General features: G+C 36.0%; 1 protein-coding gene across 1 annotated transcript in view; it reads right to left on the bottom strand.

Annotated features, from left to right (window-relative positions):
• Positions 1 to 5,092, bottom strand: part of LOC121370708 (cell wall protein PRY3-like) — a 47,217-nt gene extending 42,125 nt beyond the window's left edge. The window contains exon 1 of the mRNA XM_041496120.1: positions 4,974 to 5,092. Within this exon, the coding sequence (XP_041352054.1) occupies positions 4,974 to 5,064 (91 nt within the window). The 5' untranslated portion in view covers positions 5,065 to 5,092. The remainder of the gene's footprint in view (positions 1 to 4,973) is intronic.
• Positions 5,093 to 19,453: the final 14,361 nt, after the last annotated feature.

Below are 19,453 nucleotides of genomic sequence, written 5' to 3' on the forward strand. Positions count from 1 at the left end.
TTGGGTTAATTTCAGTAATATTTCTTTTATTTTGGGCTTTCCGATACATTATATTGGTGCATATCACATTTCACACTTATGCCTTCTTCAACAACCCCGATCAGGCCCCATTATATCGATTGGTAAATTTTCTGAAATAGGTAGCGTAACAGTCAAAGGTCACGGTTGCAGTACACTGTTTTAAAGTTTTGATGGCAAAATACTTCGACCGTGTCGATGTCAGCGCTACGTTATCGTATCTAATCGTGGCTAAGATGGCGTCGAAAATGTGGGCCCTGTTTCTGGGATGGTGCATATAAAAGATCCCTTGCTACTAATGGAAAAATTTAGCGGGTTGCCTTTCTGAGACTATATGTCAAAATTACCAACTGTTTGACATCCAATAAGTCTAGCCGATGAATAATAAAATCAATGTGCTGTTAGTTGTGTCGTCAAACAAAACAAACTTTAACTTTATTCATCTTGGATGTGTTCGCTAACATGTCACAGAATAGCACTGGCGTTAATTGGACCTACTAACGCAGTTCTAAAGTAAACCGCAGGTTTCTAGGAACTGGTGGGCCGTGTGGTATAGCCCCTACCCCTACTCTTGAAGGCGAAAATGTATGTTTGGCTGTTGTTGGGGTTTTGGGTGGGGTTTTTTAGGCTTTCTTTATTTTTGTCCTACTCTATATAAATAAAGACAAAAAATCTGGTGTACACCCTTCAATGGCGCGCACACACACACACACACACACACACACACACACACACACGCACACACACACACACATACACACACACACACAAAGAGAGAGACACACACACAAACACGAACACACATAGAAAGAGAGACACACACACACTTCCTATATGGTTGGAAAGATGCGAATACACGCCGTGACAGTTTTTTGTAGTTTTTTCATGCATTCCTTATCTTATCCTAAATGCTACTTCTACCACTGTTCGTGATGTATATACTGTTTGCATGTAAGTATGCAGCTAGGTAGCTAGGTACTTATGTCGGTATAGGTAGATAGATACATAGGTAATGCCATGGTATACATACATACATACATACATACATACATACACTTAACTACACAAATATATATGCATAAAATATGTACGTACAAAAATGAATAATATACATATACCTCTACATTGTAGAGGTTGATATAGAATCAAGAGAAACAGGCAGCCAAAACGATTTGCCCAGAACAACAAGCTTATTACGCTTAGGGCTATTGTTCGATGGCATTTTAGGAAAATATATATACATGTTACATTGTATATATAACAACATCAAGGTGACCGGGTTTAAAAAACAATTCATAAACTGTAGATAATGGACGTTTTAGGAGGAACAACCGGCCTCGGTGGCGTCGTGGTTAGCCATCGGTCTACAGGCTGGTAGGAACTGGGTTCGGATCCCAGTCGAGGCATGGGTTTTTTAATCCAGATACTGACTCCAAATCCTGAGTGAGTGCTCCGCAAGGCTCAATGGGTAGGTGTAAACCACTTGCACCGACCAGTGATCCATAACTGGTTCAACAAAGGCCATGGTTTGTGCTATCCTGCCTATGGGAAGCGCAAATAAAAGATCCCTTGCTGCCTGTCGTAAAAGAGTAGCCTATGTGGCGACAGCGGGTTTCCTCTCCAAATCTGTGTGCTCCTTAACCATATATCTGACGCCATATAACCGTAAATAAAATGTGTTGAGTGCGTCGTTAAATAAAACATTTCTTTCTTTCTTTCTTTTTTAGGAGGAACAGAAGTGTTTGTTGATAATAGTTATGAATCTACACAGCTTTCTAAATTTTTACAATTAAAAAGCTGCTTAAATTTGTTTACATTTGGTCTTGTAAAATAATTTTTAAAAAGTACATATACATATTACTAATATGATATCAATGATAAGTAGAAATTCCTCACCAACACCATCAGTAGTACAATAGATAGAAAAGAAATGTATTGCACATACTTTTATCAACTATATTGAGATATGTTTATAACACTAAGTTCCCAGGAGTCAAGATCTTTTTAAATACATTGAACAGACATGTTTTTTTATAAAAGAAAAAAAATCAATTTGCAGTTTATCTTTTATTATATTTTAGAATGCCTTAATACTTAGTCATTCTTAATTACTTAATTTTCATTCTATAAATGTAATATTTTATATTAATAATTAATAAATCTATATATAATCTGTATAAATCTGCAGACCTAGTCTTTTAAGGTGCACGGGTGCAATCGCGCTCGAACAGCACACGTAATTTCAATCGTGCGAGTATGAAAAATAACGCACATTACACTTGACAAACAGCGCACGTAAAATAATTTTGTATATTGATTGCCACTAATTACCATATGTAGCTGATGGAAAGACCCGTTTAATAATATCAAAAAAGTCACGTGAACGGTAGCGTGGATGTAAACTGTTAATATATGACTGGTACTTCTCTTTTCTATACAAATCGAAAAACACTGGTTTAAGAAAACGTACCAATCCGATCAAACCTCTTTTGCCTATTTAATTTATTATTAATTAGAAACAGTCCACTTTTGAAAGGTAATAGATAACGTCTGATAAGGCTAACTCATGTATAGTGTCCATATAGTTATGAAAAAAAGAAAGAAAAAAGTTATTGAATTAAATAGTGGCTTTTGTAGACTACACAAATGAACTCGTTATGGAAATCGGCGAAGTCGATTAAATTGTCTGTTAGTTCATAACTGTTAGCCTACAAAGCTTACGTGAGGTCTCGAAAATGGCAAGTGTGTAACTTTCTACTTTCTTTAACAAAAAATGAAATTGAGACAAAGACAATTCAAAAGTAGACGGAATAGTAAAAAGAAGGAAAAGAAATGATAATAGGTATGTAGGAATAGGCCGAGGTCTCGATTACCAAAAAGTATCTTTTTTACGTTTATTATTTCTCTCGCTCTCTCCCTCTCTCTCTCTGTCTCTGTCTCTGTCTCTGTCTCTCTCTCTCTCTCTCTCTCTCTCTCTCTCTCTCTCTCTCTCTCTCTCTCTCTCTCTCTCTCTCTCTCTCTCTCTCTCTTTAATCGTTAAACAAAATCAAATAAAACTTAATTTAAATATTTGTATTTCAGCCAGAGGTTAATGATTATACATATGTTATTTATAAATGTATATATGTACAAAATATAACAACAGTAATCAGTGATCATAGCCGACTATTTAATTTTTGTTTGTTTGATACGTTTGTTAGAAAATCACAGACCATGTGATTGGAACATGATTTGATGCGCATTACTCTGTAGCATATTGACCAATCAGAGCTATCGGGGTCAGATTATTTGTACTCTTGGAACTCTGGCTGCACGCACACCCTTGTCTACATGACAACTTGTTTTGCATTTATGATGGTGTCTAAAATTATGTTGGGTTTTTTTAAAAGATGTTACGGCATCCCACGTTTGGAATAAAATCATCTGTAATCATTTTGTCGGACTTTGTATATTTTTTTACCAACAACGTTGGGACCGTTTTAGATCAATAACGTAACGCTGACTTGACATAGATCTCGGAGCCGTTCGTAACTGGTAGTGGTAGGTCTAAAGACGTGTTACAAAATGTTTGCCTAATTGTTGAATTAAAAATGCCATGTGAATGTCAGTGCCCCAACCGACACTATCAATTGAACTAATTGTAGGCCTACGTTTATCGAGTTACTTAAAACATAAAAATAGTAGGGATCTAATTCAATCGGTAGTGCACACCTGATATGCTTGGGTCGTAGTTCTAATTGAACCACATCCTGAGAACCAGTGGGGTTTTTTTTTGCATCCCAACTATCCTAATCATGTTCGTTGGACATACTAATGAAATTCAAGACAAGTGGATTCCTACACGTTTAGCTACACGTTCATTAACCATCTAACACTGAAAGGTATCTATAAGTGTGCATCAAATGATCTGAATGGTATATATTGTAATTAAAAAATCAAATTGTCTGCATCGGTGTATGTCATAATTATATTTCTGTTACTAATAGCACTGCTCCTAAAAAATAATAATAATTCCATTCCTGAAAGGGGAAAAAATCTGACTAAACTAATGAACCAAACAACATAATATTAGAAGGAAACATTGGCTAATTTTTGCAACATATGTCTCTACATTTACATGTACCAATTACTTCATAAATTAATAATGCTTGGTTTTCACTCGCCTTAGTATTTTGATTGGTGCGATTTTTCACTCACCTAAGCGTTCTGAGGTGTGCTATTTTTCACTCGCCATAGTGTTTCAAAAACCAAGGACTGAATCTGTATTTTTGGCCTGTATCCAACCCTATATTTCTATGTAATGTTTTATATTGAAACCATAATTATAAGGATGGGTCTTTTAAAATTGAAAATGGTAATCTGAACTAAAATGCACATATTTGTGGAGCAAAAGTGCAGCCCATTTCAGATTATTTTATTTATCAAGTAGGAATTGCTTTATTCCTGTTCAGTACTTGGTATGTTGCTTGACCTCTTATTAAAATATTGTTTTAGTCTTAAACTGAGAAGGAATATTTTATTGTTCGTTGGTATAAATATTGGGTTATCAGTTTTTATGTAAAATAAATGTTTTGATGGCTCTTATTAAAGTGGCATATTTTACTAAAGTTATTTTATATTGTTTTGCTTTACACACTTCATAGTTCAATCAGTAAATCTTGGACAAAGAAAATGCCTTTTTCAATATTGGTTTTGCGCAATACGGGTTTATTATCTTTGATTATTTAACCACTATGCCAAATATTTGTATCCATTATTCCTTCGTTATTTTATCGTTTGTTTTTGTTGAATTTTTATCCAACTTATTAAAATACATTTAATAATATTAAAATTACCATTTCATTTTGTATTCTCGAAAGGAAAAAGTGCATTTTTGAATGATCAATATTAGCAACAAAAAAAAACACACACAACAAAAAACAGATTTTGAATTGAATATATAAAACTACATTTACCTTCTTCTCCGGTGCATGATGGCAGTACGGCCAAACAGACCAAACATGCCAGGAGCCAAACACAGCTTGGTAACAAAGTCTTCGAATACATGGTTGCATTAACTTGTATCTCTGTTCTACCTTCAATTTTATCTCGTTTTCTGGTCAGGTGGTTATGCAACAGTTGGCGTTCAATTCGATCATAAACGTGAAAAAAAATCCCCAGGATTGTAAAATTGTGATGCTGACGAACGCAAAACAACACCTGTTAGTAATTTATTTATTTTTTAATGTGAAAGGTGTCGCAAATTTCTCTGGTTGCGAAACGAATATATTATGAAATATGTTTTTAATTTTCTGGTATTGTTTATTTTTACCCCTGTGCGTGCTGTATCCTCACCGTGGTGCAGGGGTGTAACATTCTCTTTGAAAATGGCCAATACAGGACAAATTGAACTTTTGAGTAAAACTCAGTATCCATCTGTGATATTTTATTTTTGCACAGTTCTTTACACTGTTCATCACCTTATTTGTTTGCATTACCATAGTTTGACACCCAATAGCCGATGTATTTTTCGTGCTGGGGTGTCGTTAAACATTCATTCATTCATTCATTGTTCATTTTTAATTAACATTAGTGTTACATTTCTTTCTTCTGACACTATCCTTTCTGGCATCTATCATGATACCATTATGCTCCATTATATGCTAAGAACAAAACCATAGTGATCAAAAAGGGTCTTTTAATAATGATAATTAAGGTAACAATAGTATTAATAATAATGGTAATATTTTCTACTGTCTAACACACACAAACAAATAAACAAACAGAGAAAAGGCGAGATGGACAGATAGATAGACGGACACAAACATAGACAAACATATTTTTTATATATTACCAGGGTATTATCAACTGACAATTTTTGCTAAGAATGGAATGGAATGGAATGAATGAATGCTTAACGACACCCTAGCACGAAACTATGGTAATGCAAACAAATAAAGTGATGATCAACATCAATATATTCAAATTCAAGATTGAAATAAAAACACAGTCTAAAGAACTGTGCAAAAATACAAATATCACAGATAGATACTGACTTTTATTCAAAATTGTAATTGTATGATAAACGTTTACAGGTGTATTCTTACACATGTTTAAAGGTGCATCGCTTACAAACATTTACAAGTGTATTCTTACACATGTTTAAAGGTGTACCGCTTACAAATATTTACAGGTGTGTTCGTACACATGTTTAAAGGTGTACACTGTACCGCTTATACACATTTACAAGTGTATTTTTAGACAAGTGTGTTCTTACACGTTTAAAGGTGCACTGCTTACACACATTTACAAGTGTGTCCTTATACATGTTTAAAGGTGTACCGGTTACACACATTTACAAGTGTATTTTTAGACACGTGTGTTCTTACACGTTTAAAGGTGCACTGATTACAAACATTTACAAGTGTGTACACACATGTATTTTCATAACTGTTTACTTGTGTACCATTTACAAACATTTGTACAATTTACATTTACAGCTGTACAGTTTACAAACATTTAGAAATGTATTTTTACCAATGTTAACGTGTATAGTTTACAAATGTTTACATGTGTACAGTTTACATTTACAGGTGTACAGTTTACAAACATTTAGAAATTTATGTTTATCAGTGTTATCAGGTGTACAGTTTACAAATGTTTACATGTGTACAGTTTACATTTACAGCTGTACAGTTTACAAATATTTAGAAATGTAGTTTTACCAATGTTAACGTGTACAGTTTACAAATGTTTACATGTGTACAGTTTACATTTACAGCTGTACAGTTTACAAACATTTAGAAATTTATGTTTATCAGTGTTAACAGGTGTACAGTTTACAAATGTTTACATGTGTACAGTATACATTTAAAGGTTTACAGTTTACAAGTGTGTATCATTATTTTTATAACTATTTACATGTATTCAAGTTACAAACGTTTACAGGTGTGCTGTGTGGATGCCTCAATAGTTCAGAGCGCATCGTAGTTAGTCTTGCAATTTGTGGGCGATTTGGTGCCACAGGTTCGAGTCCCAGCAACGGCATGGGACAATTTGTGAAGCTAGAAAGGATTTTAATATCTCCTGTGCCAGTGCGCCATTGAATATATGTATGTTTAAGTAAAAACCCGACATACATACAATAGAGATAAAAGTATGAAATCCGAGGCTTGCCGAGTTGATAAAAGTATGAAATCCGAGTGCTGATAAATTATGATATCACAAGACACGAGGGGGGTATTCTTTTTATCATCCATTATCATTCTTTTCATTTGCGACAGTTGTAAACAATGTCAGTAATGTGGGTTGAATGTCAGCGGTAGACTCGTTAACTAGCAGAATGGCGGTGGCGTGACGTCACTAATGGTAGGTTTAGCGCTGAAACAAACACCGTGACGTAACAAAACATCGTCTTGTGATTAAAATTTGACCAATCAAGATTATAAGAAGCGATATCTCCTGCGGGGTCATTATTTTACGGAGGTCACTTATACCTGGGATTTGTAATAAAACGGGATTTTCGGAAGAGGTTCGTTTTTTCACTGTAGAAAAATTACCCCCGGACAGTTTTTAATGGGGGTCATAATTTACACGTTACTCTGGAGATGAGTAAATGCTTTTTTACGTGAATATTTAGAGTTCAGATTTGTCAAGCATTCAGGCGGATCAGTGGGATGCACTAAAACAATTCATTCATTCATTTCAACTTATTTTTGTGATTATAATCCATTTAAGGTTCAAGCACGCTGTTCTGGGCAAACACCTCAGCTATCTGGGCTGGCTGTCCAGGACAAAATATTTGGTGTAGTGGTCTTACATCTACCCACTGAGTTGTTAAAACTCGCTCTCGGTGGGACCCGGTACCGGGCTACGAACCCAGTACCTACCAGCTTTGTGTCTGGTGGCCTAACTACCACACCACCGAGGCCGGTAAAACAATTTACAAAACCTCAATATCTGCATAATTCTAGTGCCCGACAAATTGTTATATCAAGACACTGCTTTTAACTAGTATATTAATCATTATGTAACAACTTTATTTGAACCATGCGACAGCACATTACAACTACGTGTTAATCCACATGTTAATTATGTGAACATAATATGTGTGGGATGAATTAATTTGCAGTTCTTTATAAGAATGAATTATATAACCATATTTACGGCACTTGCAATTAATATTAAGTTACTAAATAATATCTGTAAATGTATTAACTGTGTTTTAAAAACATTTAAAGGCACATTCCTGAGTTTGTTGCCATTTTTAAGATGTTATCGACTAACAGAAACTTTTTAACGATTGTAATTGCATATCAAATATATTTTTTTGCATAAAATATTAGTGGCTGTATATTAAAAGTGTTTCTGATCGTTCTAATATTAGTACTAGGTTAAATTTTATTTTATTTTCTAAAAAAGATTTTTTCGTACGTACGAAATTATTTACAAATATTAAGACGACCAGAAACACACTGAATATACAGACACTGATATTCTAAACAAGAAAATATATTTAACATGTAAGTTTAATCGTAGAACTATTTTATCAGTCGGATACATCTTACAATGCAGCAAACTCAGGAATGTCCCTTTAAGTTAAAATTTAAATATTTATAAATAAAGGGGTAATGAAATGGTATAGTTTGTTAAGCCTACCTCGGCGGTCTAGCTCTTATTATTGCTACTTTATTATTATTATTGCTTATTATTATTATTATTAATTATTAAGTAACTCTTAATTGGGCCTAATATTATAAATACTGGACTAATTAATCTACTTTTATAAGCAATTTTAAACCTTTGTACACTCATAGATAAACTATATTTATTTTAACATTGAACGTCTTGCGTGTTTAAAGGGACATTCCTGAGTTTGCTGCATTTTAAGATGTTTCCGACTAATAAAATATTTCTATGATAAAATTTACATATTAAATATATATTTTTGTTTAGAATATCAGTGTGAGTATATTCAATGTGTTTCTGGTCGTCTTAGTATTTGAAAGAAGCCCAAACTTGATTTTGTCTTCAAATAATATCGTGCGTACCAAAAAAAAATATTTTTAAGAAATAAAATGAAATTTAATCTAGTACAAATATTAGAACGATCAGAAACACGTTTAATATACAGCCACTAATATTTTATGCAGAAAAATATATTTGATATGTAATTACAATCGTTAAAAAGTCTCTGTTAGTCGATGACATCTTAAAAATTGCAGCAAACTCAGGAATGTGCCTTTAAATTCCGGTGGCGTACACCGATCCATATTTCCACAGCATACCTCATCCCCTCGCTAGCTGTGACGTCACAGGTCAGACCAAGGTGACAGCTGTGTAGATTCTCGCTACAGTTATCGATGGCCACGCGTCTCGTTGTGTTTAAACGATTTTAATTCTAAAATGTTTATTAATGTATTATTTAACTTGTTTATTATTTTTAATCAAATTATATGTCTCTACCAGTTTTACCAAACTGTTATGGTGGCTGGATGGGGACCTTTCTTTTAGCTGTGTATATATGTTATATATTTGTTATTATATGTAAGTGTGGAAGTTTATTGCTCGGTATTGGGGGGAGGGGGGGGGGGGCTTATCTGGCACTAATCCCCTCCCCCTTCCTTTAAATTGCATGTTATAAATATATATGTGTCTTTAAATTTTGGTTTTGTATTTTATACTTATTTTAATCATTAATTTATATTTTGAATAAAAACAACTAATGTAATTTAACAGGGCATATGTCTGGTCTGTGCCTGTAGTAGTGACTTGCATAATATTTTCTCGTTTACTGCCCTGGGTTTTTATAGATTAAAGTGTTGGCAGCGTCTTCTGAATGACTTAATCTGTGGATCGGCCGGGTACATCTCTCTCCTTCCGGTGGGCTCGACCGCAAAACTTTCGAAAGCCTTTGTGCTGTATTGGCCAAATGAAATGAAATGGGAAAAAACTTGACTCACTCAGTTCTCCATAGAACCTTTTTATTTAACAACGCTGTGAATAAAACAAGCAAGCTACACAGCAGCAATAAAGAAAATCGCCCAAAACACAAGTCATCCTGTCTATGGGATGGTGCATGTAAAAGATCCCTTGCTGCTAATCAAAAAGAGTAGCCCATGAAGTGGCGAAAGAGGGTTTCCTCCCTCAATATCTGTGTGGTCCTTAACCATATGTCAGACGCCATATAACCGTAAATAAAATGTGTTGAGTGCGTCGTTAAATAAAACATTTCCTTCCGTCTTTCGATCGTTCTGGAACTTTCTGCGAAGAAATGGAGAAGCTCACCCATGAGAAAAACATACAGAAATAGCATTTCATTTTTTTAAACTTATTTTTGAGGCTATATCCAATTAAGCATTCTGGATTGTCGCTTGAAATTGTTTGACTGTTAACCTATTTTGTTATATGGTTGTGAGATGTGGTGAAAATCAATGTTGTTAGCTTTATTACTTTCGACTCACGAATCACCATCTGTCCACTGAAAAAGGCAGATGAAAACAATATACCGTATGCTTTCTATGTATAAATAACGAAACTGACGATGAATTCCACTGTATAATGTGTCGGCCTTTTTCTTTAAAGAGGAAAGAAAACGACTTCTGCCAAAGTATTGCAAGTCTAGACCAAATGTTTATAAATATAGAATGTTATATTTGATTGTATAAGAACAAGAGATTTTTTTTTAATGTTGTTCTCAAATAGCTAGCTGTTTTCAGAGAACACATTTATGAACGTCTCATAAATGAAATGTATGTTTTTATGATTTTTATTTCATTTGTAATATGTTGTGGGACGTGACGTAGCCCAGTGGTAAAGCGCTCGCTTGATACGCGGTCGGTTTGGGATCGATCCCCGTCGGTGTGTCCATTGGGCTATTTCTCGTTCTAATCAGTGCACCATGACTGGTATATCAAAGGCCGTGGTATGTGTTACCTTGTCTGTGGGATGGTGCATATAAAAGATCCCTTGCTACTAATGGAACAATGTAGCGGGTTTCCTCTCTAAGACTATACTTCAAAATACCACTTTTGACATGCACTCGACACATTTTATTTACGGTTAAATGGCGTCAGACATATGGTTAAGGACCACACAGATATCGAGAGAGGAAACCCGCTGTCGCCACTTCATGGGCTATTCTTTACGATTAGCAGCAAGGGATATTTTACATGCACCATCCCACATACAGGATAGTACATACCACGGCCTTTGTTACACCAGTTGTGGAGCACTGGCTGGAACAAGAAATAGCTCAATGGGTCCACAAACAGGGATCGATCCTAGATCGACCGTGCATCAAGCGAACGCTCTACCACTGGGCTACGTCCCGCCCCTTGAACCGATAGACACACACATGTTCGGATTTACTGACGAATCATCTGCCATCTTGTTTACAGCGTTCAGTTCAGTGCATTCAATTACCGTTAAAACGATGACGCACAAGATGCTGTCACATGTGTTAGGTACTAACAATACTAACTTTTTACTTTCAATGAAGAGTGCAGATTGGTGCAATTATGAAATTTGAAACAAACATTGGTCATGGGGCACTTTTCAATTTCTGAAATTGGTTTGAATGTACTTTCTGGGTGGGGTTGTTTGTTTGGACATAAAACGTGGATTTTTTTTTTTTTTCAAACAACAAACATGTCAACACAATTTTTTAAATTGCAAAAGTCAATCACTTTCAGTACAATTTAGCTTATTTGTATCATATGTTTTAATATCCAATAGTGAAGAGGATATGCTCTATATTTAAAACAGATTACTACAACCAACATATTTTTCATATATTTGAGGGAAAAAACCTGTACTCACACCTTTGTCTTTTAAACGCCGTCTGAAGGCATATAAAAGTGAGTTCTCGGTTCCAAATAAGTGAGATGCATTCCTTCGCATTGATATTAATAACAGATTTTTTGTGTTGATTATATTCTTGAGACTGAAGTCAAAGATAAATTGTCTGTACTAAAGTGTCTTCTGTGGGATGCTGTCCTTACGGAATGAATACAGCAATGTCACAAAGAGAAAGATAGGAGAAAAAAGTTTTGTTTAACGACACCGCTAGAGCACATTGATTTATTAATTATCGGCTATTGGTTGACAAACATTTGGAAATTTTGACATAGTCTTAGAGAGGAAATCTGCTACATTTTCCCATTAATAGCAAGGCATCTTTTATATGCACCATCCCACAGACAGGATAGCACATACCACGGTCTTTAATATACCCAGCGTGGTGTACTGGCTGGAACGAGAAATAACCCAATTTGGCCCACCGACGGGGATCGATCCCAAACCGACCGTACACCAAGCGAGCGCTTTAGCCCTGGGCTACATCCCGCCCAATCATTCAAATAAGTATATACCAGTGTTCCTTGTAAGCTAAGAAGAACATTTAATACACTTTAGGTCATAAAAATGTTTGATGTTTACCGGGAAAGAGGTGAAACAAAAATTAAACTACCAGTTACAGCCATGCATTAAACAGAGCTCGAGACAATGATGGTCATTGTTTGAACGTGATTCTAATGCTGGTAGGTACTGGGTTCGCCTCCCGGTACCGGCTCCCAATCAGAACGAGTTTAAAGAATCAATGGGAAGTGTAAGGCCACTACACCGACTTCTCTCTCACCAACTACTAATACCCAACCACTAACTCACTACCCTAGACAGACCAGTGGCGGGTCCAGAAGATACATTTACGGGGGGCCCCTATTACATGTGTCCAACGTCAGAAGGACACAAACATATCGCGAAGGGATTACTCAGATTCTATAACGTAAAAAACAAATTAAAACAACAAAATTGGGGGGGGGGGGGGGGGGGGGGACGAACAAAATTATGAACGTCTCATGAATGAAATGTATGTTTTCATGATTTTTATTTCATTTCTAATATGTTGTCGGGCGAGACGTAGTCTAGTGTTAAAGAAAGAAATGTTTTATTAACGACGCACTCAACACATTTTATTTACGGTTATATGGCGTCAGACATATGGTTAAGGACCACACAGATTTTGAGAGGAAACCCGCTGTCGCCACTTCATGGGCTACTCTTTCCGATTAGCAGCAAGGGATCATTTATTTGCGCTTCCCATAGGTAGGAAAGCACAAACCATGGCCTTTGTTCAACCAGTTATGGATCACTGGTCGGTGCAAGTGGTTTACACCTACCCATTGAGCCTTGCGGAGCACTCACTCAGAGTTTGGAGTCGGTATCTGGATTAAAAATCCCATGCCTCGACTGGGATCCGAACCCAGTACCTACCAGCCTGTTGATCGATGGCCTAACCACGATGCCACCGTGGCCGGTAGCCTAGTGTTAAAGCGCTCGCTTGATGCGAGGTCGGTTTGGGATCGATCCCCATCGGTGTGTCTATTGGGCTATTTCTCGTTCTAGTTCAGTTCATTTCATTCAAGTACTGTTAAAACGAGGACGCACAAGATACATGTAGCTGTCACATGTGTTAGGTACTACAAATCTAACTTTGTACTTTAAATGAAGAGTGCAGATGGCTGCAAACATTCATTTCTTAAAAAAAAGTATGAAATTTGGAACCAACATTGGTCATGGGGCACTTGTCAATTTCTGAAATTGGTTTTAATGTACTTTCGAGGGGTTTTAGGGGGGGGGGGGGGGGGGTTGGAGGGGTTGGGGTTTTGTTTAATGGCCGTCATCTGGACACGACTATGAATGTGCCAATTTGGATATAAAACGTGGAAAATATTTTTTTTAAAAACAAAAAACAAAAAAATAAAACAAAACAAAACAAAACCACGTCAACACGATTTTTAAAATTGCAAGTCAGTTACTTTCAGTAAAATTTAGCTTATTTGTGTCATATGTTTTAATATAAAATAGGGAAGAGAATATGCACTATATTTAAAACAGATTACTACAACCAACATATTTTTCATATATTTGAGAAAAACAAACTGTACTCACAACTTTTAAACGCCGCCTGAAGGCATATAAAAGTGAGTTCTCGGTTCCAAATAAGTGAGATGCATTTCTTCGCATTGATATTAATAACAGATTTTTTGTGTTGATCATAATCTTGAGACTGAAGTCAAAGATAAATTGTCTGGGAAAGTGTCTTCTGTGGGATGCTGTCCTTACGGAATGAATACAGCAATGTCACAAAGAGAAAGATAGGGGAAAAAAGCAAATTGATTTATTTATTAATTATCGGCTATTGGATGTCAAACATTTGGTAATTTTGACATATAGTTTTAGAGAGGAAACCTGCTAAAAAAATAGTTTTCATTAGTAGCAAGGGATCATTTATATGCACCATCCCACAGACAGGATAGCACATACCACGGCCTTTGATATACCAGTCGTGGTGCACTGAAATAGCCCAGTTTGGCCCACCGACGAGGATCGATCCCAAACCGACCGTACATCAAGCGAGCGCTTTACCTCTGGGCTACATCCCGCCCAATCATTCAAATAAGTATATACCAGTGTTCCTTGTAAGCTAAGAAGAACATTTAATACACTTTAGGTTATAAATTTTTTTGATGTTTACCAGGAAATAGATACAAGTTAGAATTGTAAAATGTATGTAAAATGTTTGTATTTAATTTAATCTGACATCTAAAATATAATTGGATAGGAGACAAGCGAACAAATTTTTTGTTTCTTTTTTCTTTCTTTCTTTCTTTCTTTTTTTTTTTCTTTCTTTGTTTCTTATTTTATTCATCCATTCATTCATTCATTTTATTGATTTATTGATTGATTGATTGATTTATTTATTTCGTGTATGTATTAATATAAATAGTAATAGTATAAACAGACAATAGTAATACACTTCAGGCGCGGGTCCAGGATTTTTTTAATAAAAGCCGCTTTTGTTTTTAAAACTATAATATTGACAGATGGTGTATTCTGTAATATATATTGTTATTGTCAATGACAGTTTGAGTGTACTTCTGTTGCCGCATACCGATCTATAATCTGGCTTCATATCTCGCTTCGCCGGTTGTGACGTCAGAGCTCGCTTTCAGTTGTACACACACGGTATAGAATCTGGTATCGATCGGCCGCGCGTCTGTGTGTTGGTGTTTAAATGGTTTTAGCTTTAAATTTTTTAATAATAAAAATATTTAATTAATTCTTTTTTTTTAAATATTATATATTACATTATATTCCATCACGTCAGCATTTGGTTGGTGACTGGGTCGATGCATTTTTGTTTTTTACTTTGTTTTATGTGTTATATGTTGTTATATGTTAATGTGTGTAAGTGTATTGCTCGGTATGGGGGGGGGGGGGGGATTACCTGGCAGTATTCCCTTCCCGCTTCTTTTATTCTTTTTAAATTTATTAGGTTTACAGCGTGCTCTCTCATTTAAATTTTTGTATGCATTTTTTATTCATATTTTAACTATTATTTTATATTTTTAATAAAAACAACATTATTTAATTTAACAGAGCAGGTGTCTGGTCTGTGCCTTTGGTAGTATCGTGGCTAATATTACCCTGATTACTGCCATAGGTTTTATAGATTAAAGTGGTGGCAACGTCTTATGAATTACTTAATCATGTTGTTTTAAGGGTCAACCGAGGGGGTCGCCTCTGGCTCTTCTTCCTGGATCGACTGAATACGTTTCTCTCCCCACGGCGGGCTGGACACGCAAAACTTTCTGACGCTCTCGTCCTCTGCCTAACGTTTACCACTGTTGGAATATTTTGTGCCACTCTACTAGTGGCAGTAGCACCAACGATGGAATAATCTTAATATTGGTGTCACTCTCCTAGTGGCACCTTCTATGGAAGTTCTCCTAACTTCATATAAAACAAATAAATTGCCAAGATTGGACTGAACTGCGGTTGGACACAGTGGGTGTGGGAGGGGGAGGGGATACCGGCAGATATGGTTTTTGGGGGGGCCATAGGGCGTAGGTTGTTTGGCCTTAGGTTTTCTGTGTATGGTCCGGTCTCCCCTCCCCAGCGGCCTTCATTGGGTCACACCAACGTTCAAAATATGATTGGTAATCTTCTTCAAAATTTATTAAGAACTTTCCCGTGGGCTTGGACCAACCTTTCAACAATTTCCTCCTAATTTCCCAGGGGCCTAAATTATAATTTTTATTGTGTAGGATAATTTTTTATTTAACTATTTAGACCAGCCCATCTAAAATTTGTTTTAAGGGTACAGCCAAAATTTATTAACCTCCATTTCCCCATTATTACTATTTTTGATTTAAAGGGACATTCCCGAGTGTGTTGCATTGTAAGATGTTTCCGACTAATAAAATATTTCTACGATTAAACTTACATATTAAATATATTTTCTTGTTTAGAATATCAGTGTCTGTATATTCAATGTGTTTCTGGTCGTCTTAATATTTTAAGAAGCCCAAACTGGATTATTTTTAGGAAATAAAATGAAATTTAACCTAGTACAAATATTAGAACAATCAGAAACACGTTTAATATACAGCCACTAATATTTTATGCAGAACAATATATTTGATATGTAATTACAATCGTTAAAACGTCTCTGTTAGTCGACAACATCTTAAAGATTGCATCAAACTCAGGAATGTCCCTTTAATATTCTAAATTTCAAAATTGCCCACAGTAGCTAGGAAGTTCCTGTCCCGAGTCAGACCGCCGGTCTTATCAGAAGCAGGACTCGGGATAGGCGTGTTCGAAACCCTAGTGGTATAGGAGCACGTTAAAACTAGTTTTGGTTGATTGATTGATTGGTGAATATAAAAGATTCCTTGATACTAATGAAAAAATGTAGCAGGTTTCCTGTCTATGACTGTGTCAAAACAAATCCAATAGCCGATGATTAATAAATATAAATAAATTTGCTCTAGTGGTGTCGTTAAACAAAACAAAGTTCTTCTTCTGTGAAGTGAGTTCTCTAGGTTGAACTATACCAAGTGAAATCCCATAGGCGACAATGTTAACGTATGTGGCTAAAATCCTAAATATATAATATATCAAACAAATTGGAGTATTTTTTAAAAGATTTTTTATTGTTTAACGACACCACTAGAGCACATCGATTAATTAATCATCGGCTATTGGATGTCAAACATTTGATCATTCTGACACGTAGTCATCAGAGGAAACCCGCTACATTTTTCCATAAACAGCAAGGAATCTGTTATATGCACTTTCCCACAGACAAGAAATCACATACCAATGAATGAATGAATGAATGAATGTTTAACGACACCCCAGCACGAAAAATACATCGGCTATTGGGTGTCAAACTATGGTAAATGCTAAACAGGAAGTGATGATCAACATCAATATAAAAATTCAAAATTTAAATAGAAACAGTGTAAAGAACTGTGCAAAAATATAAATATCACAGATAGATACTGACTTTTACTCAAAATTTCAATTGTGTGCTGTATTGGCCATTCTCAAAGAGAATGTTACACCCCTGCACCACGGTGAGGTTACAGCAGGGGCACATATCACGGGCACATATCACGGCCTCTGACCAGTCGTGGTACACTGGTTGGAACGATAACAAAAACCCCAGTCGGTTGAATGGATCCACTGAGTTGGTTCGATCCTGCGATGTAAGCACCTCGGTCGAACGCTCAACCGACTGAGCTAAAGCCCGACCCAAACAAATTAAACGCGATTTAGTGGACGTTATTTCTCTAAATATGGATTATAATTGGAAATTACATTCATTTGGAATACCAAACCTAGTTATTGTATGACCCAAAACATTTTAATTGAACTACGATCGAGGGAATTCCATGACACGCTTCATTTTTAAAATTTGGAACTCTTCTTGTCAAAACCGGCTTCGGTGGCGTCGTGGTAGGCCATCGGTCTACAGGCTGGTAGGTACTGGGTTCGGATCCCTGTCGAGGCATGGGACTTTTAATCCAGATACCGACTCCAAACCCTGAGTGAGTGCTCCGCAGGGCTCAGTGGGTAGGTGTAAACCACTTGCACCGACCAGTGATCCATAACTGGTTCAACAAAGGCCATGGTTTGTGCTATCCTGCCTGTGGGAAGCGCAAATAAAAGATCCCTTGCTGCTAATCGGAAGAGTAGCCCATGTAGTGGCGACAGCGGGTTTCCTCTCAAAATCTGTGTGGTCCTTAACCATATGTCTGACGCCATATAACCGTAAATAAAATGTGTTGAGTGCGTCGTTAAATAAAATATTTCTTTCTTTCTTTCTTCTTGTCAAAAGTCATAAAAATACGGAAAAACAGACTCGTAATGATGAAGCTGTATATACGACAACCGTATAATGTATTTTAGAAATTTATATAAACGACCGCCGTGTATAGAGACTTGGTAAATGAGGGCCGGCTATATAATAAAATAATGTTTCATGACGAAAATAACTGCGAATACGCTGAAATAAAATAAACAGTCGGAACTCACCATTTATTATTATTATTATTATTATTATTATTATTATCAGGTGCGTGTGCATGGAATTTAGCAGGGGAGAGAGTCTAGACGGTTATAATGCTATAGTGTTTGGTTCGAAAACGATAACATGTTTTCCAGCGTCACATATGTGGCCTACGACCCGCCAGTCGTTTTTCGTTAAACGTTTGCAAATTATTTTGACTGATTCGCAAAATGGCCATTCGGTTTAATGTACAGCGTAAAAAAAACCAACCAAAAAAAAAACCCAACAGTATAGGGGCCTACTGTCGTATGTTTTGCTGTCCAAAGGTTGGCTTAATTATTACTTGACCCCGTTGAATCCAGTTCTACGTGCAGGGACAAGTTCAGCCTGCCGTGTGTGCGTGTGTGCACGCACGTTAATCTTGCATTTTTATAGCCAACCCCCCACCAAGATAAAACACCGCCCCCTCCACCCCAAAAATGTAGTAATAGGCTAATAATAATAATAATAATACACGATTATTATTATTATTATTATTACACGTATTACAATGTTGGTAAACTCACGTCGCGGTGGGGTGGGTGGGGGCGGTTGTTACAGAAACATTACATACATTTAGAGGGGGACCCGGGAGTGGTCTCAGCGTTACTGGTATATAAAAAAAAAATGTATTTTGAGTTTTATTGCCCCTTGCAATTTTGCGCATTTGAAATATGACTAAATACAGCTAAATAACCTTTTAGTCATATTTATTTGCGGTAAAATTAACTTTTTTTTTAAATTACGTAAGGAGCCTCAAAATTGCAGTCAGTGAAAAATTATTAAGTTCAAGTTCTGTTGTTAGTTTGTGTACTGTCCGAAGTTAGTTTCTCTTTCAGATAATCCTCAGCAGCTGATACAGCCCCGTAGCCAATATTCGTCAACGCTTCGCGCTCTCCATAAACCTAAACGACCCTCCCCCCCCCCCCCCCACAAAAAAAAAAAAAATCCTGGCTACGGGCCTGTGATAATTTGTAATTTTTATATTTATTTATTTATTTATTTATTATATTAATTTTTTGTTAGTACTCTAGGGGCAATATTACGCTATTCATA

The sequence above is a fragment of the Gigantopelta aegis genome, chromosome 4, assembly GCF_016097555.1.
Source record: "Gigantopelta aegis isolate Gae_Host chromosome 4, Gae_host_genome, whole genome shotgun sequence".
Taxonomy (NCBI): Eukaryota; Metazoa; Mollusca; class Gastropoda; order Neomphalida; family Peltospiridae; genus Gigantopelta; species Gigantopelta aegis.